The 26,966-nt window shown below is 41.9% G+C and overlaps 1 protein-coding gene across 12 annotated transcripts; it reads right to left on the bottom strand.

Moving 5' to 3' along the window:
- Positions 1-209: 209 nt before the first annotated feature.
- Positions 210-26,278, bottom strand: pax3b (paired box 3b). 12 transcript variants are annotated; one of them, XM_085380998.1, is made up of 9 exons: positions 25,780-26,278; positions 25,075-25,310; positions 24,786-24,915; positions 24,253-24,396; positions 9,126-9,325; positions 8,251-8,416; positions 7,704-7,930; positions 3,882-4,161; positions 210-392 (listed from the first exon to the last, which is right to left on the bottom strand). In XM_085380998.1, exons 1-9 carry the CDS (start codon positions 25,862-25,864, stop codon positions 358-360), a joined length of 1,503 nt encoding a protein of 500 aa, XP_085237124.1. In that variant the 5' UTR covers positions 25,865-26,278; the 3' UTR covers positions 210-357. The 12 variants fall into 12 exon arrangements, with proteins under 12 accessions (XP_085237124.1, XP_085237132.1, XP_085237133.1 ...); XM_085381006.1 differs by having other exon boundaries at positions 7,704-7,933; positions 24,858-24,915; XM_085381007.1 differs by having other exon boundaries at positions 7,704-7,933; positions 24,858-24,912.
- Between the last annotated feature and the right edge of the window lie 688 nt (positions 26,279-26,966).

Genomic DNA, 26,966 nt, shown 5'->3' with positions numbered 1-26,966 from the left:
CTGGAGGCTCCGCCGTTCATCTAAAATAGCAATGTTTGTGGTTCATAAAGAGTTTTTGCTCCCGTATTCTTTCTTGTGGTCCCTTCTTTTTGTTTTTTTGTCCATTCATCCTCCAAAGAGAATTAAGTAACATCCTGTAGTAGACAGTAAATGGTAAAACAAATTTGGTCCAGATATTCAAATATTTCTGTCACTACGTACACTCTCTCTCTCTCCCTCACACACACACACACACACGCACACACACACACACACACACACACACACACACACACACACACACACACACACACACACACACACACACACACACACGCACACTCTCGTGGGGCCTTCAGTGAATCTTGAAGCTGCTCATCAGGTGATTTCAGGCCTCAGATAAGGAAGGGTACCTGTAAAAGAAAAGAAAAGAAACAAAGGATGAAACAGTTGTTGAATTATTACCTGGAAAAAGTGAATTTAAAAAAACAAATGAAGTGGAAATACAATAAAAGAGATATATGGCTGCAATAAATTTTGGGCATGTGTTTTTACGTCCAGTTCTGCCAACATATGGCTGTTGTTAGCATCGCATGTGACAACAGTGGTTTGTGGTGTTGGGTCAGCGCAGAGAGATGTGAGAAGTGTAGGTATGTGCAGAGGGAAACTAAACTATAAACTAATTATTAAAGTGAAATTTAATGGAAGAATTTACATGTAGATCATGTATTTAAGCACCAATATTATTATTATTATTATTATTATTAATAATAATAATAATAATAATAATAATAAATGGCCTGTATTTGTATAGCGCTTTTCTAATCCCTAAGGACCCCAAAGCACTTTACACATTCAGTCATCCACCCATTCACGCACCCATTCACACACTGGTGATGGCAAGCTACATTGTAGCCACAGCCGCCCTGGGGCACACTGACAGAGGCGAATAATAATATAATTATTATTATAATAATAATAATAATAATAATAATAATAATAGCATGCTGGTTTAAATTCTTCTTCCGACTCCCAGAAACGACATTTTGTAATTAGCAGAATTTTTTTTTATTTGTGTTGCACTTATTTATTGAGTGTGATGTACAAACAGGGCAGAGAATCCCAGAGCACCTCGCAATAATGTTACAATATGTGGTTATCAATGTGACACAGAGACGTTGTAATACTCAATACACTACAAGACTTATTAAATATATATCCCAATATCTTAGAAACTATAAAAAAGGCCTTAGAATTGTCACTTTAATGTCTTTAATTTTGTATACATACATAAACCAAATGGTCCATTTATTAGCTCTCAGATTATTTTTCCAGTGTTCTGATCTTTTTAGTAGTTTTTTCTTTTCTTCTGTAAGCCTGTCAACTGTCCTTGCCATTCACTCACACTCACTCATCGGACGAGCGTGCCCACAGAGAATTATAAAGTAGTGATTCTGATAAGTCGAATTGTTTGGAGAGGCTATTTAGAGCCGCTGCAAGTTTCATTGAAAACACTGATATGTGCCGCCAGCGGAATCAGGTAGCTATGTTGCAATATCAGTATTTCAGCATTATATGTATCTATATGAAAATCAAAAATGTCTAATTGGCCGCAGCTTTTTGTTATAATAGAATTTTATCATTAATTTTTGTCATTGATTAGCACCTGTGTGTATAGGCTCCTCTATAACCGAGTATGTATGTTAAAAACCAAACGCTAAGGAACAAACTGGCTTTGTTTTTGAGGGCCGATTACATATGAAAGATATAATGGAAATAAGACTTAATGAACAGAGCACAGAAAACAGTAGCTCTGAAGATTTTTGAGAAATGTCATCGGTTCAACAAACAAAGACGTTTTTATGGGTCGATGAGCGCCCTGGGTCTCCGTGACTTGTTTGTTATGGAACAGTTTTCAGACTAATTCTGATTGGAGGCCTTTCCTAATACACAGGAAGAGATGTTTTATGTGAGATGTGTCCATTTTTTCCCAAAGTGAGCTGTAACTGGCACCACAGCCTAACAGGTAAAGAAAATGACAGGTGACCTTTGCAAAAAGCACCACAGAAATGTCTGCTTAGCAACAGAGACATTACATAAATAAAACCAAACAAGTGCTTCATGGATTACCGCTGTAATTTCCGTGAGGCGGTCCAGTGAGAGCTAACGTGTTGTCAAAATGTGCAACAGTGTGTGGACCAGTTTTTTCATACTGCTCTGGAACCTGGAGCAGCACTGTTCAACACTGCTTCCCCAGCTGACCTCAGTCCTAGCACCTGTTTCTAATCGCCGCCCTGCCAGAGGCTATTAGGATCCGTCCACCCCCAGAAAGGACCTTTCCTCTGCAGATCCAAACCCAACCACACACCGGCTATCCAGTCACACTGATTAATCACATCAAGATGGACTGCTCAGCCTTGTATCGCTGCCGAGGTGCGTGTGTGTGTGTGTGTGTGTGTGTGGGGGGGTTGCATTTGGAGGGCTGTGTGTATGTAAGCGCACAGAGCTACATGTTAGCGGTTCATCATGTGTGTCGCACTAATTCTTTATTCTGTCCGCTTTAAGATATCAGACCGAGATATTTCATTAGACATTTGCTGCTATCGGATATTAAGTTAGATATTCATTTGATACCCGCCGCCCCACAGAGCTACACAGAGTCAGACTTGTTGGACCGTTGCCATGCTCTTTGAAGGACCCAGTTGTATTGAGGTTGCCACAAGGTCAATGGATGAATCTGATTGGTCAACCCCCTGTGGAGCAAAATTGGAAACGGCGGCCGCTGTAATCACGCTGTGACGGAAAACGATGTTGCCTTCCAAAGTTAGAGGGAGATGTGTTTGAAGTTGATTTTAACCCTTCAGGTAACAGTAATGCGAAGTGAAAAGACCCTCACTCCAGGTATTCTCTGAGGACTAACAGTCTGAGGAGGGCTCCGCTGCTGCTGTCCTTTACCCTGATGCAAGCTGACTCTGCAGTGTACTTCACCGCAGAGTTCAGTCTCAGCACCGGCCCAATCTCCTCTTAGATGGAATCAGATCTGCACAATTAACCCCAACACTTGAAACTGCATAACTGGACCCGCAAAATGTTAACAAGCAGTGCTGCAGCTACCTGCGTCCTGTATGTACAAGAGCGTTTTTTTTCCATTTGTGGAAGGAAAGGAACCAATCTGTGGTTACAGGGTAGACCTGAGACCACTGAACTACCAGCGTGCTCCATAATCATACACTGTAACGCCTGATTTGGCTCAAATGTTTTCATATGTAAGTAAAAGGCCACAATAAAACCAGTCAGCAGTTTGGACAAGAAAACTGGAGAGTTACTAGATTCAAAATAAACACAACTCTGTGGTTTTTGTTGTTCTTTAGTTACATGATCTCAAAGTCCTAAGAAAAGCATAGACATGAAAATACACCATATTTTACTGCAGGATACTGTATTTTTCATTCCTCTGTATTTATTTATTCATACTTTTCTGACTCTGCATGTTTTAATGCTGTACACACGAAACACAAAATCACTTTATAAAATACAACTAATTTCTAAGATTTTACAAAGTATTTAAAGTCTGATCTGTCAATGTATGCATCTATAATCTTAAAATACTGCTTACTTTTACGCCTTTATTAGACAATTAAGCAGGGAAGAAAAGACTGCTGCACCGGTGCTCACAATCAGGGTTTTGGAAATACAGGCTTTTTACTTGTAATAGAGTCAAGACTGAATACTTTTTCCATAACACATAAGTGTGTCTGTCTTTGTGTTATTGTTATCTTTTTTTTTTTACGCAATTGCATTAAAAAAAACTGCAAAAACAGGAACCATGTCTAAATAATGGCATTTTAATGCATTATTAACTAAAAGGTAGGAATAAAAAAGGTGAAGTTTATTGACCTTACTTTGTCCGTACTGGCTGTACTGGTAGGATGCCACATGGTCGACGGTGTAGCCCGGTGAGCTGTAGGATGGGGGGCAGTAGGACTGGGAGCTTGGCAGTGAGGGCAGAGCTGACATGGAGGGAACGCTGGTGAGACCCTCCAAGCCCTTGATGTGATCCATCCGCTGGCTGCAGCTGGCAGCCATGCCGGCCGGCGGCTCGAGGCCGCCTGTCAGTGGAGAGATGGCGTAGTCACTTTGGGGCTGATGCGGCACACCGCCTGGGTTCAGAAGACCCATCACCTGATTAGAAAAATGCAAAGAAGAGGAGAGGAATGAAAATCAGATTAGTTATGTGTTCATTTTTAAATACGAGTACTGAGACCGCCTCTAACGTTGGTAGGATCTGAATTCAATTCAATTCAATTTTATTTATATAGCGCCAAATCACAACAACAGTCATCTCAAGGCACTTTATATTGGAAGGTAGACCCTACAATAATACATACAGAGAAAAACCCAACAATCATATCACCCCCTACGAGGAAGCACTTAGGCGACAGTGGGGGAAAAAAACTCCCTTTTAACAGGAAGAAACCGCCAGCAGAACCAGGCTCAGGGAGGGGCGGCCATAATGAAATGTTAGTGTGGCAGATTATTCATCTTGGTAATAAGCGGAAGACCATATATGTGTCACCTCCCAGTGGTTTGCTCAGATAGGTGTAATCATTGGAACATAATGCGTTATCAGCATGGCAAACTTTAAAATGTCAAAGTGATTTTCAAACTTTCAGTGATTAGCACCTTAACCCCTATTTTCTAATACCAAAGGGGTGGAAGACATGTTTTCTTTTTCTTTTATTGTTTCTGATAAACCACTATAACAGCTTAAATATCTGTAGTTTCTCGAGTACAAAACACCACAGACACTAAGACCAACACCAACCCAAAGTAAGGAAATCCCCCTGTCGCATACATCAAAAGGCTGCCAGCGAGCCTGTCTCATACTGAGATAGCACCAGAAAGGAAGAATTAAGCAATTTGTTTCTGATCCTTGGCTCTACTTATTCTAAAATTCCTTTTTGACACTGCTCCAAAACCCATGGCATAAGATAACAACTTATCTCCAAGAGAGATATGCTGACAAAGACAACACAAAAGAAAGGTCTGTGTGAGCTCAGCTCCGTTCAAACCCTCCGAATAGATTTCCAGGTTCAGATCTCCGTTAGCTCTTGACCTGGTCTTTATTAGCGACCAGATAATCAAATTTGGGGGGAATAGTCCTTGGCCAGCAAAGAATGGAAAAGAGCTGCGGGGCGAAGTGTTTCAACTGGCTTCAAAACAGACCTGATATCACGACTCTCTTCGCTCACTCTTTGAATTTACCTGTTTGTTAACAAAATCCATGGTAAACCATAAATAAGGAATAGACTGACCTTATCACTTATGAAATTAACTCTAACTGAACCTGCTACCTCTAAATGTATCATATCCCACCTCCTTCTCAACCACGCAAAGGCCTCAAGGCTCTTCCAGTTGTCCTAATCAGAAGCAGGTACACCACTCTGCGTCCTCCTGGTCCTCTAAGTGACATATTATTCTACATTCACATACACACATGGTCCTGCTTAAATCATTTCCCAAGTAGGGGAGGTGAGTGGAGGAGTCCAAGTTGATTTTGAGAGGGGAGTTGTGTTTCCTCCTGTGCCTGGTAACATTTTCCTAAAGAATTAACCTGCATTTGAAAAGTTCGATTTAAGCACACAGAGATCGGGGAGACAACACGGCCAAATCAAACCACAACGAGCAGGAATACCTGCCCGGTGAGTGAATGAATTCTACTCTGATGACTTTCATGCTTTTGCTGTTTTAACCAAACTTCTAGCTACCATCCTTCCCCTTTCTCCCTACCTCACTAGGGGGCTGCCCCATCCAGGGTGTTTTATTTTGGAGCGCTGCCGTTGCCAGCGGCCTAAATCAGGGTTTAGTAGGGAAGAATGTCAGGATGGGGGAAATGTCTAAGATGGGGCATTCCTTCCCGTCCGTACGAAATATATACAAATAAAATTAGAACCTTTGCTTTCGCGCGGAAGAATGTTGAAGCAAACATTTTAAGAATGCAATCATGAGAAGGCTTCCTTGCAGCTGTAGTTTAAGGTTCGGTGCGTGCACATGCACACATGACCACGCTGTCTACGTGTGCACAGTATTTTATTTTGTGCACGTCTTATCTACGCAGGAGAACGGCTAAACATCTAAAAGTATGTGTGATGTATGCAAAACTAAAAGCTCTTCCACATGCTCCCTCAGTTTACCTGCGTATATTCAGATCATTTTACTATCAATGCTGAGATCAGCCAAATATTAGCACTGATCTATTTACTGATGTCAGTGGCTGATATTTCTTTGCTGTATCGCATCCTTCTTGTTCTGGCTAAATGTTAAAATATATTAGAATCAAGAGCTAAAAAGTTTTAAAAAGTTCAGTATTCTTTAACGGTTGACGTGTCTTTGTTTCCTTGGCACGGAGCTGGAAATTATAATAATAATAAATATAATCTAAACTAAAAGATAAAATAACGGCCAAATGATTATTTTGAACATTGGTGTCCGTGTCAGCCCAGAATTACATAATTTGTGCATTCCTAGCAAAATTACTGTGAGTCATTTGCGAATAAATTGGCTTTAGTTCCTTGCATGATGTATTTGAAAATCCTAAAAAATGCAGTAATAAATCCTCCAATCTAAACACAAGATTGAAGAGTTAACTTAGACATGCCACTTGACCATGACATGTAATATTTGTGTAAAAGATGTTGCAAAATCCTTAAGTGATCCTCTGAATGTTATGGAGTTGATCAATTATCTACACCGTGCGTGTGTGTGTGTGCGTGTGTGTGTGTGCGTGTGTGTGTGTGTGTGTGTGTGTGTAATTATGTGAATCTGCGTGTATATCTTTGCGAGTGTCTCCATCTTCACACTGCTGTGGCCTGTTCTCTGAGCCTCCACCAGGCTAAAATCTCATTTTATGCCTGTTAGGCTCTCTGACTCCTCTGTCTCCTCTGCTGCGCCCTCTGTCTAGATGCAGAGACCTTGGGACTTCATGCCCGATAATTGACTGTAATTGTCTTTTCACTTCTCATTTGTCACACGTTCACTTGTCCTCTGTGCTTCTTGAGTCTTCGCACTTATCTCCCTCAGCAGCAAGTGACCCATCAGCCACTGAGCGGAGAGCCTTGAAGCTATGGTGCAAACTGGAATCAGAAAGAAGTAACGCTGCTTTTTTATGTTTTTGCAACTTGGTTGAGACTTTTAAAGCTCACGTCACATGCTTCTCAACTTGAGTTCAACTCTTTGAAGTCATGTTCAGATTTAATTCTCCCCAGATACAGTATGTAACACGATCTCCATCTCCCAACCTAAAAACATCAAGTCAGAAGAAGCACCTTCTTAATTATGCTGTTTCCCTTGAACTAACCCATGACAGCGCAGACCCATTTTTACTGTCAGGAAAACTATGGAGGGTCAAAGTTCAAACTTTAACAGGAACTTTTTTCAATGTGTAAAGGGGCGGTGACACCGTGGGTTCTTATGGGTTAATTTAATCCCAAACTAAATGCCACTATGTGTAATTTAATATAAGAGTCAAGGTTTTTATTTTCCCTAAATATGATAAAGTATAATGAGCATGAGTGAAGCAGTCTTACCTCACTGATTAGTTTGTTCCTTATTCTCTAAAAACAAAATCAGGAATCCAAGAACGTCGGTGCTTTTTACACTGCTTGATATAAGTTCTTGTTTAATGTCAGTAATTAATCACCACACATACCTCCAAATATTTCTACCTTGTGTCTCACCTGTGGAGAGAGCCCATTCCCTATGGAAGCATTCATGGGATTGGTTGGTGCTCCAGGGCTCACAAAGCTGTCTGAGTAGCCTGAGAAGGAGTGGCGTCCGGAGGCGAGGCAGTAAGCAGAGCCTCCTTCTCCTTGTCCGCCGCCACCGGAGGCCTGGTGGCCCGAGGAGGGAGGCAGAGGCTGGGGGCGGTGCACCGTGCTGGGTGGCTCTGACACTACTGGAAGCAGGAAAGATGGAGTTAGAGTAAACATTGTTTGGGAGAAGTGATTTGGATGCCTGAAAGTGAAATTAAAACTATAACATATCCTCCAGGCAGACTTCAGAGATCTATACTGAATTTTCACTTAAGTAAAAGCAAAACTGATGCTGTCAATATAACCTTCCACGTGAAAAATGCCAGAATAAAAGATATGTAAAGTATGTTTTTAATACCAACATAATATATAGGAATTTTGGAAAACAACATTTTTTATATATTAATTTGAAAAAGAACAACCCAACACCAAGAGCACTGCATTCAAAATTTAACAATACCTTGGGCTATGGATGAGGGGGGGTAGCTGCTGTCAGAGAGCTGGTAGGGCTGGATGCTGGACATGGCTGATGGTGGGAAACCCCCTGGAATGAGGTGATTAAATGCCATCAGTTGATTGGCTCCAGCTTGCTTCCTCCATCTTGCTCGCCTGTTGCTGAACCACACCTAGAAGACATCACAATGATGATGTTCAGTCAGTGTGTGTGTGTGTGTGTGTGTGTGTGTGTGTGTGTGTGTGTGTGTGTGTGTGTGTGTGCTTCCCTAATGATTGCAGTTTGGTATTTAGCCCTGCAATCTTACACAACCCATCTACTACAGTAGAATCTACCTTATAAAGGTAATAATGTAACACCTTTACAAGCTGTTGTGATGATTACAAATATTTTGAATGGTACAAACACAAACATATTCACAAATACACGGAGAAACATTTTCAGGGTGTGAAGTTGAAAACGAAGGTGGGAAGCAATGTGAGAGAAAAAGTCTGTGTGTGCGTGTATAACACGGCTGGTTGAGCTGACATACTGTGCCCATATGGACGGAGCTCATGCTGGGAGTGTTTACACTTCACATATGGAGCCCATGGAGGAGAATTTACTGGACTTCACATTAGAAATAGGAAAGTACAGATTGGGCCCCTGGGAGCAAAGGGTAAGTTTGTGCTATTGTATGGAGCAAAGAGAGATCAGCAGGTTGCCTTTAAATGGTTAGAGTGTGTATAAAGCCACAAAGTTTACGTCTGTTTCAGAGGGATGTTTAATGTATGGCAATGTTAGGTCGTGGCTTTCATGGTTCTGTAGGGTTGAAAAGCTGAAAAAGAGAGAGAATTTTTTTTTTGTAGATCCTGACCGTGCACGCATGTGCCTGCTCATACCTGCACCCTGGCCTCCGTGAGCTTGGCCCTCTGAGCGAGCTCCTCTCTGGTGTAGATGTCAGGGTAGTGTGTTCTTTCAAAGGCCCGCTCCAGTTCTTCCAGTTGCTCTGCAGTGAAGGTGGTCCGACTGCGCCGCTGCTTCCTTTTCAGCGGCAGATCAGGCTCTGACTCTACATCTGAACCCTCATCTGAGTGACTGGCTGCTCAGACATAGGAGAAAATAAAAGAAGACAGCCTTAAGAACAGGTCCATTAGTCTTACCTTATGACACATTGAAAGCCGAATTATGGTCTCTCTAGAAAACATAAAGTGAACACCTGAATTCCTGTTGCTGCACAAACCAACTGAGATTAAAGTCTAAAAACCTTTATTTATGATAAGGAAGAGATATCACCTTCAGCAGGATTGGGAAATGCTCACTTATTTGCCATCTGTTGTCCTTTGTTTATGTTGCTTATAGAAAATGTGTGTGTGTGTGTGTGTGTTGGGGGGGTTCAACTTCTTTACACACCCACACAATCACACACACAAACAGCCAAACAGACCTCCATTCAGAAGGAATATTCCAAGCCTAAGGAATAATCCCATCGGACATGATTCCCAGAGCACCACAGGGGGACCGGTGTACTAAAAGCCACACAAAAGGCTAATTTGGATCCAGGGGCCATTCTTCGAGTGTGTGAGGGTGTGAGTGTATGGACAGTAGCCTGAATGGCCAGAAGCAAGCTGACTCGATGAAAGGCAAACTGTCTTTTTAGTCAGGTGATTGCCGCTTTATGATCCAAAGGGACGCTATGCAGCAACTGCTGTTAACAATGTCTCCTTTTTCCTGTCAGTCGACATGCACAAAACTATAATTCCACAAGTCCCTCAGATACAAGTCAGTGAAGTGCCTGCTGTAAACTAGGCTGTGTGATTTTATAATGGTGACAAAACATTGGATGACATGTGTTGATTTGATTAAAACTAACCCATAAAAAGACTTATAATTAGAACAGGGCTGGATATAGCACTTATAACACTGATATTGGGAGGAAAATGTGAATGTGTATCATGCCTGGTTGTGTGACGTAATTCACTGAACAACAGATAGATTACTCACTGACTCATTCAATGAATAATCTGCCTGTTTGAAATGTATTATTGCAAAAGCATCCCCAGATTTTTTTCAGTAAAAGCTTCATGACTACAAAGTCAAAATGGATGAGAAACATTTAGAGAATCCAGTTTTCATCGGTCAAAAGTAACAATTTTATGAATGAAAAGAGAAGAGTGAGCATATATAACAATGACCGTGTGAGTCACAATCTATCGAAGTTAATGCAGTTGGAAATGAAGCACGATAAATCTAACATCAGTTTTACTCACTGTAGTAGCAGGTGTCTTATTAAGTCAACATGCCAACCTGTGAAAAATGGGACCAGATAATTCTTTTATAAATAAAGTTACTCCTTGACTAAACATGTTGGAGAACTTTTTCAAAATTAATCATTTACTTTAAATATACTATCACGTTTCCTTGTTATTTTTGTTGTGGCAAAAAGACTATAGACTGTGTGGAAGTATTTCTGTCTTCATCTGACTGCTTGGTCCGCAGCTGGAAACTAGTTAAATGTATCCAATCATACAGTTGTGTCAGTCAGGTCAGCCAGTAAGAGAGCAGAGAAGATGGGCGTCACACTGTCAAAGTATTCAGATTACTTTGTGATAATAATATTGTTAGTTGCTAATTAGCTCTACTTCATATTCTTTAGCAGAGAAGCAGAGTCCTGGAAATACAACAGGTAGCTTTTAGCTAAAGCTCTCATTCTGGGATCGAGGAGACGCTACCAAAATTAACTCACTATGGAATTAGATCAAATCAATAAACTCAGAGGTAAATCGACTACAGGGTACACGTTCTTTTGGACAAAACTGAATGCAAAGGGTTACTTTCCTCAATACTTTTTAACAAAATCATTGAATTCAACAGGTGTTTTTAGTTGTTTGGTTTTTTTTAAGTAATCCTGCCCAGCACTGTTGATCGAAAACAAACATTAAACCTTATGAACTGCAAATCCTCCCAGCTCTGATCACTGAACTGTTTGCCATTCCTGCTTAATATGTTACACAATTTTATTTCTAAAAATGTACGCAAATTTTTGCTTTTTCACCCACTGTGATCTTCAGGCTGACTGAGCCTGGTGATATCATGTGTCTTGACAGCTTTTGTGTGTTTTTACTTTTCCTCACTGTCTCAGATTAGTATTAATTCCATTGTGAGCTGCGCTCTATAAGCCAGCAGTTTGGGGTTTTTTTAACACACTTACTTCAAACACTTCATTGGCTCCCTTCTAAGTTCACCAAGGCCAAAGCGCCCACTTTTTGTGTTACACTTAATTAATTCCCCCTCAGCACAGGGGAAGTTTTGTGTGCAACACTGTATTAGTTCCCCCCTCAGAAAGCAACAATAAAATACAAGAGAATCCAAATAGCTCAGGGCCCCTCATGTGAAACTGATCCTCTCTGCCCCCCTTTGGCGATTTTCTCTTCACAACACCAATAGCAGTGGGAGTCAACTTAACATGCATTAGGAGCAAATTGGTAAAGAAACATTCAAGCATGAGGGAGGCAATAAGTAAAATATTTTCAAAGAGGCAGCAAGAGAAATGGAGACATTGCCTTAAGCTGCTGCTGAATATTTCTGCAATTTTGTTCTCTATGATTTCCAGCTCTTCTTCAGTCTGCCTGTGAGTTTAGAAATTCGCCATCGTAAAAAGACTGCAGCACTTCTCAAAGACACGATCGTTCGAAACTGCGGCAACTGTGGTTTCAGATAACAGCCGTTTTTGGAACTTCTTACATTTGCTCGTCACAGTTTTGGAGGCGAAACCTCTCTGGATTTGAGGGCCAACTTTTTTATATGACTAGAGGACTTTGTGCTTCAGATGGCGAGGAAGGAATTCGGGGTGTGGGGTATGTGGCACTTTGGAGTTTTTTTGGACAGGACGGCTGAAAAACAAGAGACGAGGCCTTCTTTTAGCCTCCCCCCTCCAGTTCTTGCGTGGAGGAGGGCCACAAGGAATGCCCCCAACACCACCACCTCCCCCACTCCACCCCAGCATGCACGTTCCTCGGCATTTCACAGGGATTTGGGTTTTGGGAAAGCTGAGGCAGCCCGGGAAAATCCTTAATCACTTTGGAATTACCTATCGGTTATGAGCGCTACCGGGGTTTCAAGAACTTTTCAAAAGAAGCGACAGTGTGGCACCTCTTAAGTCTCGGGAATCTAGTCGAGATACAATCCTGCAGAGAGGACCAAAGCTGGCTCGTTTCATTTCGATTCGTTGGATTGTAGTATCAGTTGATCTTAAGATCCAACGAGATAACTGTGTTGGTCAGTGCAACAAAACAATAGCAGCACCATGTAGTGACAGGTGAAAAAAAGTGCTGAGAAAACATCAGACTTGAGCATTTTTCACAGCAGCGTAACACACACTTTTTCGGACCTCCTTAAACAAGCACCACCTTCTCCTCCCTCTTCTCTCTCAGTCGCTCTCCCTCCTTCTCACCCTCTCTCGCACCCTCTCTTTGTCTCCCATCTCTCTCTCTCTCTCTGTCTTTTCCACCCATATTTCTCCCTCTGACTCTCGGGCTCTTTGTTGCTCCACAGAGTTGAGGTCTTTGCCGGCAATTTCCACGCTCCATCTGTGGAATCCGTCATGGCTCCCTCAGCCCTTCACAGTGGAGGGCTGTCACCTGCCCCACGGGGGAGCTTGGAAAGGGCTGGGGAGGGGCATGAAAAGGCTTCTCAGAGGGCTGGAGGGGTTGGGGTGGGATAGATGGGGGTATAGCCGGGGGCATTCTAACCCCCCCACCCCCCAAAGAACACCCCTTCTTCCAGAGGGAACTGTAAGAGCACCTGAGGGGGTGAGAAGGGAAGTGGAGGCAACAGGGGCTGTTGCTGTGCTTGTAAATGTACCCATGGGGATAGTCTGTCTGGGCATCTGTGTTTGCTTGGTTGTTGTTGGTAGACGCAAAGTACATCCACAGTTTTGTCTTTTAATACGGTGTGCCCTTTCGAACAATTTCCCCAGATTTTATTTTTATGTGTTCTAAAAGATCCAAACCTCTTCTGTCTCTTCCCACAGGTCTCCTTTGTTTTAAGCAACAGTGCAGCTGGTTGTCAGATGTCATTTGAAATCAAAATGGAGCCTCTCTCTTAAGATGGAAATCAACTGTGTGAGGTTTGTTTATGACATGTCTTTGGAAAAGACTTTAAACTGAGTTTACTGTGAATGTTAGTGGTGAAAAACAACAATGTGAACACATTTGGGAGAAGACACTCGTGGCATATTGTCATTGTGAACTTAAACTTTACTTGATTGCTGTTTCTTTCACAATAACATTATATGTATAAATGTTTTCTGACTGGTAAATAAATGGTTTGCATTGTCTGGATGGTTATTGTCAAGTTAAAACAGATTTTTTTTGTAAACAAACATTAAACATTAGATATCTATTTACAGTAAAATGTCAGTTATGGCCGCTCTGCTGTCATTGTAACTGTTATTTATTTATGTATTTAATCATTTTGGTCAGGTTGGGGTGTTAAAAAAGCCCATTCCAAACATTAACTCTGCAGGCTAAAAAATTACCAGGACACTCATCATATTAAAATATGACACCAAGGTTTCCTGCTGCACTTACATATGAGGATTTAAGCCTAAGACTGGTCCCATTAAAACACCATCAGGTAGTATTAGATGCACAGGGAAAGAGGACGGGCTCACTGACCAGTAATAAATCCTTTATAACAAAACTACAACATTTGGTTATAGGCATAGTGTATCTAAAATGTTATGTTTGCCGATGTCATCAGAATGTAATTGTTCTTGATGCGTATCATCTGTGATAAAATTCATAAAGCAAATTTTTTTCACACACTAATGACATCTGACAATGACATAATTACTACAGTTTGTAAACTTTGCTACGTTTTGTTAGCAATAAAATTTGCATTAACGTTATAAATTTAATGAACGACAGTCAGTGCCTTTTATACTGTTATTTGGGATGGTTAGTGCAAATCGACTTTTGTGTCTAGAAATAAAGTCTTTGTGGCAATCAATTATTACAAATGTTTTGCATGTAAATATATATTTACAACAATAATTTAAAGAATCAGAAGTCAGTATTACATTATCTTTTAGTTTGCCTTTCAAATAATTAAAACGGTTTCCAAAAGCAGATTTGAATTCCTGCATTTTTTGTTTTTTACTTAAGGTATACTTCATGTTAAATATACCAATTCTATAATTGTCATAAAACCCACAACACCTAGGTGATAAAGGCTGACTGTGAGAGACGTGTTCGTCATAAAAGAAAGAAAAAATCTCAAATTTAAAATGTATTTCTTGGCACTTTTTACGATCTGAAATCAAACACATCCCTTAAATGCTAAAAATGTAATGTCATGCACATTAAAGTGGCAGGTGATGGCAGTTCATGTGTTGTTGTAGGCAGAGCTGTGCCAAGAACGATGCCAGTCACCCAACCACCACTAAAGCTCTCTACACCCTGCAGCTCGGTTAAAGAGCTCTTAAACACACACATACACACACACACACACATGTACGCTCCTCATTCTAAGCTTTTAAAGCTACGTTAATCAAGCTTGTCAGCCCTGAGGCGTCCCTAATTCAGTGTCCAGTATTACTCGCCCTTCTCACATGGCTTAAAAGAGCCGATCAAGTCCACCATGATCTTTGTAATTACAAAATAAAATACCGGAGCAACATCAGTACATAGTGTACCCTACCTTTCCTACTCACGGAGGAAGCAAGGAAAGGTTAGATGGTGAGAAACCTTTCCCCTGCTTCCCGGATCTTTTCCAACCTTGTAAACCTGTGGTTTTGGAGTGCCCCATTTGCCGTCATCGCCTCGCTATCCCTAAGATCTGATCATATCGCTTTGGCACCGTCAAATAGCCTTAGCCAATCAAATTATCCACTCTAACTCTCATATCACTCCCTGTACATATGCATATGCTATATCTTGAAATGCAGTATTTATAGCCCCTGTAAACACTTGACTTCTCTCTGTATACTTTTGCTCCACCTCGGCTTAAAGGCTACAGGCATGCGGTTCCAGCTCTTGTCAGTTCATCAAAATCTGAGAAAATACGAGCCTTAAAAGGGTAAAATTATCTGAGCAGTAGAAGGCCTGGAAAAGTAGCCTCTGCGAGCTTGTCTGGGAGCTGGGGAGCATTAAGCTGCAAAATAAGAGAGGAGCAGTTGGAGTGGGAGGGAGTGTGGGTGGGAAGGGGTTAGAGGAGAAAAGAAAACTGTTTAATTTAACCAAACTGAAGCCCTGAGAGGCACACGGGGCACAGCACTCCGGGCCAAAACAACTTTTTCAGAGCCAAAAAAAGAAGGAAAAAACCCCCCAAAATGGCTCCCATCGTGCAACGCCATCCCAGAGAAGAGGAGAAAAAGGAGGAGAAGAGAGGGATTTAGCTGAAACACACTACTGGAAAGACTTCAGCATTGCTGGATTTCTAGGAGGGAGGGGGGATAGTCAGATGGGGACACAAAGGCTTAAATATGTCCACAGAGACATCACACAGTACACACTGAGCATACACGCCTGTGTGCGTGAGAGACGGAGAGAGAAGGAGCTGATGGGGATGTGTCCAATGTGGATTTTGGGACTTGGGGGAATTGACTGACCATATGTGGGCTATTTACACCCCTCTTTGGACATCCCAATAGCTCTTCTGGGGCTTTGGTTAACAGTGAGGGTAAATTGAGCTTCTGACACATTGCACCCCCCACCCATCACCCTCACCAAAAAAAAAAAAAAACCCACAAAACAAAAGGCAGAGGAGACAAACGCAGCATTTATTTGGGCGGGCCGACCATGCTGCTCCTATTCAGCGGCAGGGGGACTAAGTGACTGGCCGACTGCATTAAACAGTATATAGAAGTCAAGGCAGGCAGATGCTGGGATGGATAATGGCTTTACTGACAGCTTATGGACCCATCTGCGACTCTTTCTGATGGGTTGAGAAAAACTGTGCATGTGTGCATGTGTGTATTTTTTGTATGCGGGTAGTCAAGAGGGAGGGGTGGCAGGAGAATGATCTCACTTGACTTGCTAAGAGGAGGTTTCAACCTTCACAGATGCCCTGTAAATGAGCCAGAGCTGTGTGTGTGTGTGTGTGTGTGTGTGTGTGTGTGTGTGTGTGTGTGTGTGTGTGTGTGTGTGTGTGTGTGTGTGTGTGTGTGTGAGGACAAACAGTCATCAATCACTGCCTTGTTATGTGCAGAAAAATGGAATAAAGGGAGATGCTGTCAGTCAACACTTACGGGAGCTGTTGTGGATGTCAAGGGGGGGATCAGGAAGTGGCTACCTGTCATTTATGGCTAAATGTGTTTCTAACCCCGTTTCCTGTGTAACGTTAGGGGGGAGCGACCCTCCACAGCCCGCTGACCCTGCAGTTCCTTCTCTGTCTTTTAACTTTTGAAAATGTCTCTCAGCTCCAGTCAATGGGGACGTAAGCTGGCCTCACAGCCATATGCAATTTTTTTTTATTAATTTTGTTTTGCTGACAAGGAAGTATCTTCATCGCTGCACAAGCAGACCACAAGAACTATTTTTCTTCTACAGAAATTAGGCAAAGAAACAATCCATGGACATGTGTTACTGTTGTTTTTGTATTTTAATTCAAGTATAAAAAACATGAATAATAAAATCTAGTGAGATTATGGATTAGAAGCAACAGGCTGCATAATTGTGCACTGATTCATTTTTTATGGGAGAACGTGGACATGAGTTTCCAACTTTTTACCTCAGATAGTAAATATTACAGAGGAACTCTGGGTTTGGCAGTGAATCCCTGTATGAACAAGGACATACCTGTAATCAGGTTCTACACAGTGGTACATTCACTCAGACAGCTTATATATGGTTAATTTCTTTTCATCATAAATGTTGCTCAAATGCAACTTGTGCTGGAAATCAACACGTTCTACCACGGTCTGTAGAAATGCACTGATATTTGCATATTTAAAACCAGTACTGGCCAGTATCGGCCTTGTTAGATGATGTCTTACCGTCTGGTCTATCGGTAGATTCGATAGTGCCGAATTTGTGCTCAAAGAGTGTCTGCCAGTGTTTTACAATTTTATAATTAAGAAAAAGTTACAGCCGTTCAGTTAGCTAGTGTACCTTATTAAACTATTGTCTCTCACATAAACAACAACAGGAATAAAGACCCAGGTAGATGTTATGACTTCTGTTTGACCTGTTTAGCTGACATCACTGTCCACTAATTAAGGTAGGCTAATTCATTCACGGCTGTACGTGAACAAGGGTTAAGTAAATGTATTTACACATCTTCTCTTCGTGCTGGAAAGGACAAATAAAACCTCTTTTATCTCTCTGTCTCCCTCTAAGCCTGACACAGCCCCGCTGTCCTATCTGAGCCACCACACAGTTAGGAATGTGTGTGATAGAGGGTAAATAAGATGAATAAGATAGAGTGTTAAATAAATTATGTCTCTCATGCTGGTTACCACTGCCGAGTCTAACAACTTTGCTTCCAGAAACCCTGAATAGTGTCATGAAGAGCTAAACAAAAAGAAAAAAGAGTTTAAAAGTTTTTTCTCAATTAAGTTGATTTTCTGAAATAATATTGGCATTTGATGCAGAGCAAAAATGTGTTTTTTCTTTGGCTATATCCCAAGAATTTAGAAGTTATCATAAACACAGAATTCTATAGTCAAAATAGCTTTTTAGGAAAATACTGATTATGAAATTCTACACTGATATTAATGTTTAAAATGAAAACGCAGTTAATTTTTAACCCAATAACTGAAGTTTTTAAAGCCTTCCTCATACTCTTTGAACAGGCAAAGATTCAAAGATACAAAGTGATGAAACTAAATCCCTGACAGGCCCGAAGCAGGCCACAGGGCGTATACGGGACAATACTGATAAATCTGTTCAACGATTCTGTGTCGAGTTGTTCAAGTTTAAGCGTTTTCCTAAAACATATTCCCACAGGGCACGACCGCAGCCTTAACACAATTTTAAAGCCTCTTTTCCAACACAAACACAAAAGCTCATGGGCTAATTAGTTAACAAAGCTGTGAAGAAGAAGTCAAGCTTCATCAGTCAGGTGATTGACAGCTGCCTGTCCCTCCATCAGCAGCATATACTGGCCTCTGCCATCTTTGACACTCAACCCTTAACCCCATAACGCGCACATGCACAGACTCACACACATTAAAAAACATCCAATCTCCCAAACAGACAGATATATATATGAGAGGGACAGACATGCACTCACATTCCTCCTTATTTTCTCAGAGATGCACACTAACACACTCATGCACATTAAAAAACAACCTCTCTACCCCTTTCACCCCCCCAGCTGTTGTGCCTATAGTGCATACTTGCAGCAGATAAAGAGGGGCCTTATTCTAAGGCGAGCCATTCTACTTGACCTTCGCTGGGCCTTTTCACTCTTTCACTCCCTTCAAATCGTCTTTGGGGCTTGCTCACTCTCAGCTCAATGTGGCTAGTCCATCACGGGTGAAGGCTGGGGCGCTACCGCGGGTCTTGAAGGGGGAATACCCCAAATAAACCCCATCACACACCACTGCCCCTTCCCCCTTATACACATACATGCGCACACACTCAAAAGCCCCGCCCTTTTAAGAAATCACCCTGACTTCAAAGTTGGTGTGCATTCATTAATTGCCCTTTGAATTGATATCAGAGTGTCACAATAAGAGTGTGAAAGGAAAAAGAGGCTTTAATGAAGCATAGAGCGGCCATTCATTTGCAGATAACTATGTTTTCATGCTTGGATAGTCATCATGCATGGGCTTATTAGAAAAAACTCACGAGAGAGGGAGGAGTACGGGGCAAGGAGAAGAGAGGAGAAGAGAGACAGAGAGAGCCCCGGGGCAGAAGAGAGTGATTTGGTGCTCGACCACTTGGCCCTCGTGCCCCCCTTTGCCCTCGTGCCCAGGGACTCACTGAGTGACACATTCATTCTTTCAGTGGACAGACAGAGCCCTCTTCACCAGACACTTGGCTCAGGCCACTAACAGCTAATAGCTACAGGATCTATCGAGATCTTATTGGTTCTGTGTTTGTCAGATCTGATGACAAAACAGCAACTGGTAAGTTATTAGGGCAGTTACTTTAATTACAATTTCATTTACTTTTTTTTTATAATTGAAGTCTTTATTTGTTTTTAACATTTCACAACTACAATTTCATTTACTGATTATTTCGCAGTTATGATTAATGACTTTGGTCTGTGAAATATCAGAACATGTGCGTTACAAATTTTAGAAAAATCCAAGGTCACATCTGTCTTATTTGTATCTATACCCAGACACACAAATATGTTTAATATACAGTTAAACAAAATAGAGGAAAGCATCAGACGCTCACATCGGTGAAGCTAAAAAGAGAGAATCTGAGGTATGTTTACAGACTGACTGGCTTGTTGTTTCAGCTTAGCAGCTTAGTGAAAAGTACAATAAGTTTTCAACTTTGAGATTTTATTTGACCCTTTTTGTAACAGCCAGAAATAAGAAAGAAATTAGTCTATTACGTAAGGTAGCACACACCCACTGCCTTAAGTGTTCTGACGTGCATAGGCATGAACTGAAATAGATAGTTTAAATAATCTTTAGATAATAACTATAGTTTATATACAAAAGTTCAAGTTAAAAGTCTGCCTGAGCTAAAGCCTTAGGCTTATGTCCTCTCGACCCATCCTCTGCCTCCCCTTCAGCTCCTTCACTTTTTTCCTTCACTCCTTCCCCCTCGATCTGTTGTTTTCTCCAGTCATGGCATTGGTCCAGGGTCTGCCCATGTATCACATTTGCAGCACGCCATCTTCACCCCAAGTGGCAGAGAAACCCCGAGTCCCTCCTTCACCCGCATTATTTACACAAACAAAGTCCTGCTCCGTTTCTGTGACAAAACCAGCTAAATCTTTATGGCTCTTTCATGTATTGTCTGCTCACGGTTCTCTTTTGTCCCTCGGCCATTGGCCCAGGCCACGGATACAATGAGGCCGGCAGAATGGAGGCAGATTGAAGGAATGCGCCTCAATAAACCTAATTATGACATGATGACTGCGCTCACCATGGTAGGGGTTTTTCAAAGATCCCGGGCTTATTCAATTAGCCCTTTCCAGGATCCCCTTTCACCAAATAAAGTTATCCCTTTGACTGTTTGCATTGCAGAGTGGAATGTGTGTGTGTATGCATGCATGTTGTGTACGCGCACACACGGCCAGCCTAAATGGAAATGTATTGGCCCTCAACAAGGCTCCACTGTATTATCTGGCTAATTTCACCTAACTAAGTATGGACTCCAAAAGATATACTGTGAAAATGTGCAGCAGGGGAGGGAGGAGGTGGGGGCACTGTGACTGTTTTAATCATTAACTTTGTCTCCAGGGTTAATTACTATGAGGCTGAGAGGTTGGTGCAGCCCAGTGACAGGTCTGCATGGCCAACTTTACTATCAAGGATGTATTTATTCTGAAAGAGAAGAGGCATTATGATTTCGGGGAACCTTTCTTTTAGTTTCAATTTCCTTGTTGCATGGGAATTTGGAAGAAAATGTTTACCTTAGTGTTTAAGCCCTTATATAATTAGTTTAGAACCAGGCTGCTTATATATTTCACCTTTTAAAATTAGGTCTAAATCCTTCATTGTGACTATGACTACCAATAGGGGATTAACGCAATAAAGCTACCTTTTTCAACAAATGTGACTTTTTGTTGAAACATGGGGGTTTTTTTTAAGGACAAAACGCGGTTGGCAGTGATGGTGTTATTGCCACCGCTTTATGTCAGTTCACTGAGATCGAAGACACTATGTGCTGCTCCAGTTTAAACAGCTGGGCAGCCGCGACATTTACAAATGGGAACTTTTAAAATCAGGCTTGAAATTGCAATAAATCCATACACAATCACCCCACAAACGGTTAATACAGAGCTTGATTAGAAAACTTTAGAGAGTGGACTGACTTTCCTTTGTGCGCTCCGGAGGATGCGGCTCAGATATGAAACGAGCTCAGCGCCGCGGGCTGAGGGACAGAGACAGAGAGGAGTAGGAAACAGAGGGAGAGGGGCGGTGTTGCTCTCCAGATGAAAGTGAGATGAAATAAAAGGGTCGATTTAATCTGCTTGAAGAGATTTGGGGAGCAAGTGGGGGTAGAAGAGGAGGTGGGGGCGGTGGGGAGTGGGGTGCGGAGGGTTTTCGGAGCTGTGCGCAGCGCAGGACGGGTGGCCGGGGGGTGCACCATTGTGAAGCTGCGCTCCGGGCCAGATCGGGGTTCTCCGGGGAGAACATTGGTCCCCATTCACCGCAAACACTCTTTAATACACTCCCTCCATCATTAAATGTGACATAGCACAATATCGACATCATTTAGAAGACATTATTGATGTTCGAGGGGGCAAGGCCGGCACTCCTCAAAGAATCGATAATGGATGGCGTATTACAGGCTGGACACGGAATTCATGCGTCGAGGAGGAGAAGGCCACTTTGTACTGTTGACCAATTACATTCTGAACATTATGACAAACGCGGTGATTACGCTTCATCAAATACTGCTTAATGGGACAATGTTGCTTTAAGCGCGTGGGGTTGCACACAGCAAGAAACTTCTTCAAAGTTTACTGTAGTCAGACCAAAAGAAACAAAAGTTTAAAGAAATAATTTAAACACAAAAATTGTAACTAAGCATCTTTACGTCTTCATTTTTAATGCGCTTTTATTTTGGTTTACGGGTTTACTAGCTCCATCTTGCTGCGTGCCACTTGTTAGCTTACTTTCAAAGTGGCTAACCGACTGTAAATGTTTAATGTACACTTTCAGCGCACACGCGAGCGGCAGCGTGCGCGCGCGGGTTCTGGGAGCGAGCGCGCAACTTCGGGCGATACGTGAGCGGATTTCAGAGGCCTTAATTGTCATTCTGAATGGCAGCCGGCTCCTTTTAGCCGACCCCAAAAGGAAACATTTTGTAGGTGAAAACGGCCATTTTCTCTCGGTGAACGGGCCCTCTAAACCGCGCCGGAGCGCTCCCTGAATAATTCATCCTTCATTGCGGCCTCATAATGTGCGTCGTTGGGCTTTTCTGTGCAGAAGCTCTCCTCTCTCCCCCCACATTTTTTTTCTTTCTCGGGCTGAATTATAAGCAGGTTGCCTTCTACTTCTTTTGCGCCGGCCAAAGCTGTTTCCAAGCTGGCCTTTTGTCCTCGTGCAGCCCAAGCGTGAGCCCCAAATAGACTCTCACGCCTTTGTCTCCCAAGTTCATCCCTGAGCGTCCCGTTGTGCGCGCGAGGCGTGCCTTTGTGAGGAGATGGAAACCGTTGAACAAATGTTTGATCAACTCATCTGGGGGACATTTTGTCTCCTCAAACCAGAGACCTTTATCTGTCCTCCCCCGACGCAGACAGCGAGCGAGTGCTTAGAGGGAAACAGTGGGTTAAATGTTGACATTTGGCGGCTTAAACTGATTTAATAAGTGGTAGGAAAGGCAATGGAAACTGTCGTACTTTTGTAATAAGCAACGCATTCTAGCATTTGGTGCCAAACGGCTGATAGATAGTAATAGCTTGATTATGAAAGCAGCCGGTAAATAAAGGTTTCGTTATAATGCCGCCAGTTCCATAGAAAGATGGGGATAAATGGAGCGGACATCCATCATTCGTAGTGTTTCTCTCCTGAATTATATGCCTCGTTTCAATTTAACCGACCCTCTGAGCGATAGTTAAAATTATAATGAATTTTTCCAGGAAGAAAATGTTTAAAGTGATTTCACCGAGTAAAGGCTGACACGCACATTACCACATTACAGGCCTTTTTAGGAGTGAAGCTGCATATGCGCAGTAATAGTTGGGAAGGTACCAAATAAAACGAATTTCCACTCTAATGACGCAGCTTAAAGGTAAAGTGATGACATTGCAAATGAGGTAGTTAACTGGACCTTATGCAGCTATGAAGTAATGATACCCCAAACCTCAAACGTCACTAATCTCCAATTAGGCTTCTGTCTGAGTGCGACTGCAGGCAGGGGAATATGCCATGTTTCATTCACTTAACAACTACTTAAAAAAAGTAATAAAAGTAATTAACTTCCAATTTAAAAAAAAAATTCAAAAAGAAAAAAAACTATCTATTTATTAATTATTTTCATAACACTCGAATTTCTCCGCAGATTGTGAGACTTTTCCAACAGGTGCTTACTTTTCTTCTTTATTTATTTAATGTTTATAGTCGACAGCATTTTGCAGCACCAATAAAGATCGATTGGTTACATTATTAAAAAAAAGATCAAATTACTGCATAACTCCAATTATGTTTCTATATTGCATGAAGACACTGCTCTTACAAGTGCTGCGTGGATTTATGACGCTCCATAAGTACACAGGAGTTTTTGAAATATGTGCATAATAATATGCAGTTACTGTAACGCGGCTATTGAGCCCCACATTGCTTTTAAACCACACACACACACACACACACACACACACACACACACACACACACACACACACACACACACACGCACGCACGCACGCACGCGCACACACACACACACACACACACATTCTTACTTTTTTCCCGCACAGAGCCATCACCTGCTGTTTGATTTACGGTACGGCCTCATGGGAAAAGCATTAGCGAAGAGATATGGTCGATAAAGAATTCCTAACAAAGCTCCACGCACACACTTTCTCCACCCACACACAGCAACTTTACAGCAAGCAGCAGCTTCACAGACAAGGCCAGTTCACCACCAAATGAAGCAATGTTATTTTACACACAGCTCAACAGGTTGGAGGTGTGGAGATCATGATAGCGTATGCCCCCTTTAATTACAACAACACAGAATATAGGCGGGTGTTTCCACTTTCACTACACTGATAGGCAACTTCCCATCTTGAAATGACTGCAGCAAACTGAGACCGTATCTGATCAAACGGGATTCTGCTGAGCTCTAATGTTTCTAATCAAGCTCACTGATATGAAAAAAGATAAGTCGTTTCACTTATTTTCTTTCGCAAGAACAAAAACAATAACAGCTGGGAGAGTTCACTCACATCTGTCTCCTAAGATGCCTTCAATGCTGTGTTTGGCCCTCCGCTCGTTGTCCTCCAACTCTTTCTTCTCAATTTCATCTTCATCCTCTTCTTCGTCGCCTTTTCCCCCAAACTTACTCCGCATTATGCGACTGATGGCGCTCACTGTGAAAGTACGTTAAGATAAAGGAAAGCAGTTAGTAAAAATAATTAAATAATTACAGTAAATATTTTTAAGTCTGGAAGTAAAATTAATGTATGATATGAATTGTTTTAAGAAGTGGAATAAATGAATAACTAATAGTTAAAGTATCAAAAACAACAATCTGGAATAAATTGGTTTGTCAGAAATCTTAAAAAGTTGAAAAGTTGCCGTTTATTTATTGTTTTATTTTCCAAATTCAAAATATTTTTATCAGGATGTAGATTTAGTAATTAAATGTTGGGGGAAAATACAAATAAAAACAACTGATAATAATAAAGTAAAATTTTTGAAAAAGTGTAGCTAGTAGGCACACTCTGTTCTTTTCTGACTTTTTATTTTTATTTTTTACCTGACGGAACGTTGTTGCGGTCACAAATCCCATCCTTCAGTAATTTATCCCGAATCTCCCAGCTAAACATACCCGGGTTTTCCCGCTTGTATTCTTCTATTCTCCTCTCTACGTCCGGCGATGTCCCCTGCTTCAAAGGTCAGAAAAGTCGCTGTGTTTATTCACTTGTTGTGGCCCTTGGGGCACAAGGCACATGACTCTATTATCACTAAAAATCAACAGGTTACTAAAATGAATCTACGTCAAACACCCTTACACGAATTTGGATCAAAGAGACTCCGGTCCCTACCTTGGGTTTGCTGCCTCCGATGGCCCCGGGTCTGATGGAGCCGGTCTCCTGGTACCGGCAGAGGATTTTGGACACGCAGCCGTGGGAGACACGGAGCTGTCGGGAGATGACACACGGCCTGATTCCATGGTGGGCCATCTCTACGATCTTATGGCGGATGTGGTTGGGCAAAGGTCTGCCATTTATGAAAACTCCTCCGAGCTGGTTGACTCGGCCTTGACCCAGCGGTGTAGACACTGGATTGAATCAAAATATTACGAGAACTGGTCACCACAGAGAGGGCAAGTTTAGGAAAGACGCAAAAATAATATATAAATAATATATAATATAGCATTAATTATATAGGCTATAAACAGCAAAAAAAAGGGAGGCGACAAATGCTCCACTTGACAAAGAATAGAGCTGATTATGTTATCGGAGTGGGGCAAATATTTATGAAAATTAAAATGGCCTAAAGTTTTTTAAAGGATAAATTTGAACAAAAAAGTACAAAAATGTGAAAACATTGTTAAAAATAATGAATAAAACCTAATACAAATGTTAAATATCTGTCAATTGAGATGTGGGGCTATTTTATAGGTATATAACCTCTAATTCCTGTCTTGGAGCTGAGCTTTGGGACATGACTGTATAAAAACAATAGTGCCTTTTTGCTAACTAGCTCTCAAACGCAGAAAATCTTCAGCCACTAATGCGTCCTTTTACCTTCCAGAGGGAAGCCGCTGCGGGGATAGTTCTGGGTCAGCGAGGGTCGCATCATCCTGGGTATTGACCCCGCCAACGCAGTCATACCACCGACACCCCAACGACTGCAGGAACCTCCTCCTCCAGCTGCTCTAGCACCGACCGAGCGGCAGGTGGACGTTGTTACAAAGGTTTCCCCGTCGACTGTGAGAATTTTCCCCGAAATTTATCCTGTGTAGCTTCGGAGAAAAGTTAGCCGTGCTCGTGCTAAAGCCAAGCACCGTCCCGGGACAACCACGAGCCTCTGATGAGGCAAATTTGACGAGGAAAAAAGGCAGAGCGTGATTTGGGGGTCGTTAAAAGAGTATGTTTCTCATTCTGTTGGTTTTAATCGCCGGTATTGAGGTTTTCTGAGAAACGCGGGTGCTAAGGCGGTGTAGCCCGGGAGAAATATGTTGTTGTTGTTTGTTGACACCGGTTCAAAGTGAGAGCAGCCCGTCAAAAGTAGCGGAGCTCTTCTGTCTCCCCTGGTCAGCGCTCCCGGCTTTGATTGGTAGAGCGTCTGCACTCAGTAGGCAGCGAGGCGCGCGGATTGGCTGAGACTGAAAACTTTCGTCCTATCACAGACTGTCACAATTCCACTCGGACTGGACAGGACAGGGCTTCAATTCACCAAATCCAAAGCTACGACAGAAACATCTCCAGATTCACTCTTGTGTTGAGTGAACTGCTGAGTGAAAAGTGAGGCAACAAAAGATGATTGACGAGGAATAATTATTTTTGTTAAAATTAGCAGGTCACAGAACTATTTTTCACAGAACTACACACTCGGTCCTGAAAAAAGTGCGTCTATTAATTTTTTTTGCCTTGTCAAGTAAAAACTATCCAAACATTATTTTAATGCCAAAAATTAATAATAAAGACTTGATGTGCTACAAACTTTAATATTTAGGACTGCACTAAAATCATAAGGCCCCCCACTGCAGCTTAGCCCGCTGAATCTCAGATATGTGTAAGCTTTTCTTGTGAAACATTTGCGTCCTAACGATTACTCCACAAATTCCTGACAGCCTGATGTGTTGCATTGTAGAAAGATTCTTCTGATTTAACTGGTTTGGCACCAAAAACATAATAATTTTTTTTCTCGACCCAGTTTTAATGATAAATAACAGGGTCTGTTATACTGGGTCTGTCCAGACATACATTTT

Source organism: Rhamphochromis longiceps, linkage group LG14 (assembly GCF_057381845.1).
Source record: "Rhamphochromis longiceps isolate RC_006_pf linkage group LG14, R_longiceps_female_GT1.1, whole genome shotgun sequence".
Classification (NCBI taxonomy): domain Eukaryota; kingdom Metazoa; phylum Chordata; class Actinopteri; order Cichliformes; family Cichlidae; genus Rhamphochromis; species Rhamphochromis longiceps.
Note: the sequence above shows the minus strand (reverse complement) of the source record. Positions and strands in the feature narration are given on the sequence as shown.